This window comes from Zingiber officinale, chromosome 6A (genome assembly GCF_018446385.1).
Source record: "Zingiber officinale cultivar Zhangliang chromosome 6A, Zo_v1.1, whole genome shotgun sequence".
NCBI lineage: Eukaryota > Viridiplantae > Streptophyta > Magnoliopsida > Zingiberales > Zingiberaceae > Zingiber > Zingiber officinale.
Genome location: NC_055997.1, coordinates 35,873,585 through 35,875,940, shown reverse-complemented (window position 1 = coordinate 35,875,940; position 2,356 = coordinate 35,873,585). Strand labels below are relative to the sequence as shown.

Genomic DNA, 2,356 nt, shown 5'->3' with positions numbered 1-2,356 from the left:
TATTTCCATTTTATTTTTCATTATTTAAATCGTGTGCGCCTTAGCTTGTAGTAATTTTTCCGGTTGACCCGGTTCTGATTCCCAGCCGGATCCGGCATGGACACGTCTATGTATGTATCGAGGAGATAAGACAAAGGTTTAATGTGCAATAAACAAAGGCCCCCTAAATTGCTGAAAGAGACCACAAGCCTTCACATGATGAATGCTTTGGCTGGTTTGCTGTGGTGCTTATTAAATTTTTCAGAGAAAAGTTTTTCTCAGTTTCCCTATTTTAGACTCAAGGACTTTAATGGTGCTCATTGAATGACAAGCTCTGTGGTGCCCTTCTGGTGTAGGGCACATTGGTACATGTCACTGCTCGATCTACATGGGTGCTACAGTCACAAAATTGTGCCTATGCAAGATCCAGAGAGATAGATATTTAGATAGATAGAGTTATAAGAGTGGAAATTGAGCCAATGCTATTCTTAGATCTTCGCCATTTATCACGGTTATTTCGAACATTAGCAGTAGATTAATAAACTGAGTATTTTTTAGATTATGTAGGTAATGCTGCTTGCTATGTTACAATTGAGACAACAAGAAAGCTTGGACAAGTTTGTGGCATATTGATCCTTCTATTGTATGAAAGCATGATTGCGGCAATTAGTAGACTCCATTGGGGCAAATGTTTGTCGATATCCCTGCAATTTCTACCATCCCTACAGCCTCATCGAGGAGCCAATTCTCGAGCATTGACAAAGGATGGAATTGGTGAGCTCCACAAAGTGTGGCCTCTGAGGATGATTCATCCCACACTACACTAGTTGGCTCCTCGAATGGGACTAATGCCCTAAATTCTTGATCAGACACGAGATCACAGCTCCCTTGATCTGCAGCCTTAATGCTATGACACTTCAAATCTTGGATTGGCATGGGGTCGGTCTTCTTTTGGGATGGCCGTGTCCACCGTTCAAGAAGGCCCGAGATGTTCTCCATGCTCGAAGCATAAGTCGAGGAGCCACGGTTATTGGAGATGGGGAGAGTAGACACATGAGAATTTCTAGTTTGATCACTGTCATAGCCTATTAACACCGATGCACCGAGCACATTTCCCACCGAGTTCTTCTCAACCTTCTTCTTTAGGTGCGTGTTCCAGTAGTTCTTGATATCATTGTCTGTTCTCTGAGGAAGGTAGGAAGCTATGGATGCCCATCTGCAGTCCCAGATATCAGGAACAGATCAAATTCAACAAAACAGCAAGCAATGCAACACAAATGAAGTTAACAAAGAAAGGAATTTTACTTGTTGCCGAGCATCGACTGAAGATGAATGATCAATCCTTCTTCATGAGGAGTGAAGTTTCCGCGCTTAATTCCCGGTCGGAGATAATTAGTCCATCTTAATCTGCAACTCTTGCTACACCTCATCAAACCTACAGACCAAGAACATAGACATACTTCCTTAGCAACAAGAACCAAACCAACTAAAACAAAATGGTCTCATGATACCTGAAACTAAAGATTCGACTCACCGGTATTAGTAGGAACCGACCTCCAATTTCCAGGGCCATGCTTTTGGATGTAGGACACAAGAATGATGTCTTCTTCAGGAGTCCAAGGGCCTTTCTTGATGCCAACCTTGTCACAACACAAAGACCTTCCCATGGCTTATGGCTATCAAGCTTTCTATACTGTCCAATTGCTTCAAAGTGAGAGTGTAGAGTGTGTGTTTGTGTGTATATATACAGAGAGAGAGAGAGATTTGTGGAGAATCAAGGTATCATTTACCAGTATCATCTACCACTCTGACTCATTTACTCCTTTTTTTTTTTTTGTGTTTGTTTGTTCAAGCAAAGTCAGCTTGCAGTGTCACATGAATCAGCAAGGTGTGGCATTAAATAAAGAGAAGGCCATAGTTGATCTTGTTGATCTCCTCTTTATGGGTTGAGAGGACTTCTCAATTAATGCCTCAAGTTTATGAGGTCCACCTTTTCCATGATGCTGATCATCTACCTGAAGCTCGAGTCTGTATTTGTTCAAGAACAATCTTTGTCTAACCACTGTCTCTCAACTCTTTGCTGCAGTTGATTCAGCTGCAACATGAATCTCACAATTGAAATTCAGTCTATCGATGTGAAAAGGTTAAGAAAGATGTCGATCGGGGTTGAAATGATGGTAAACTTGGAAGAATGGGTATCCAAGATGAGATTAATAGGGTCATGTGCTTCTAAAAGGACATCTTGGCAAGTAAGTGTGTATTTATTAATGAGCTTTGTTTGGGTCATTGTCTTGGCTTCTCTTGTTCTTGCCCTATCGCGATCAATGTGAAATCTTGATGACTAACTTGTTGGGTGCGGATTTACCTTGAGTAAGTT

The 2,356-nt window shown here is 41.4% G+C and overlaps 1 protein-coding gene across 1 annotated transcript; it reads right to left on the bottom strand.

The window, feature by feature from the left end:
• Window positions 1-514: 514 nt before the first annotated feature.
• On the bottom strand, window positions 515-1,831 carry LOC121993873 (transcription factor MYB60-like). Its single transcript, XM_042548146.1, has 3 exons — window positions 1,514-1,831; window positions 1,285-1,414; window positions 515-1,195 (listed from the first exon to the last, which is right to left on the bottom strand). The coding sequence occupies exons 1-3, from the start codon at window positions 1,644-1,646 to the stop codon at window positions 646-648; spliced, it is 813 nt and encodes a 270-aa protein (XP_042404080.1). The 5' UTR covers window positions 1,647-1,831; the 3' UTR covers window positions 515-645.
• Window positions 1,832-2,356: the final 525 nt, after the last annotated feature.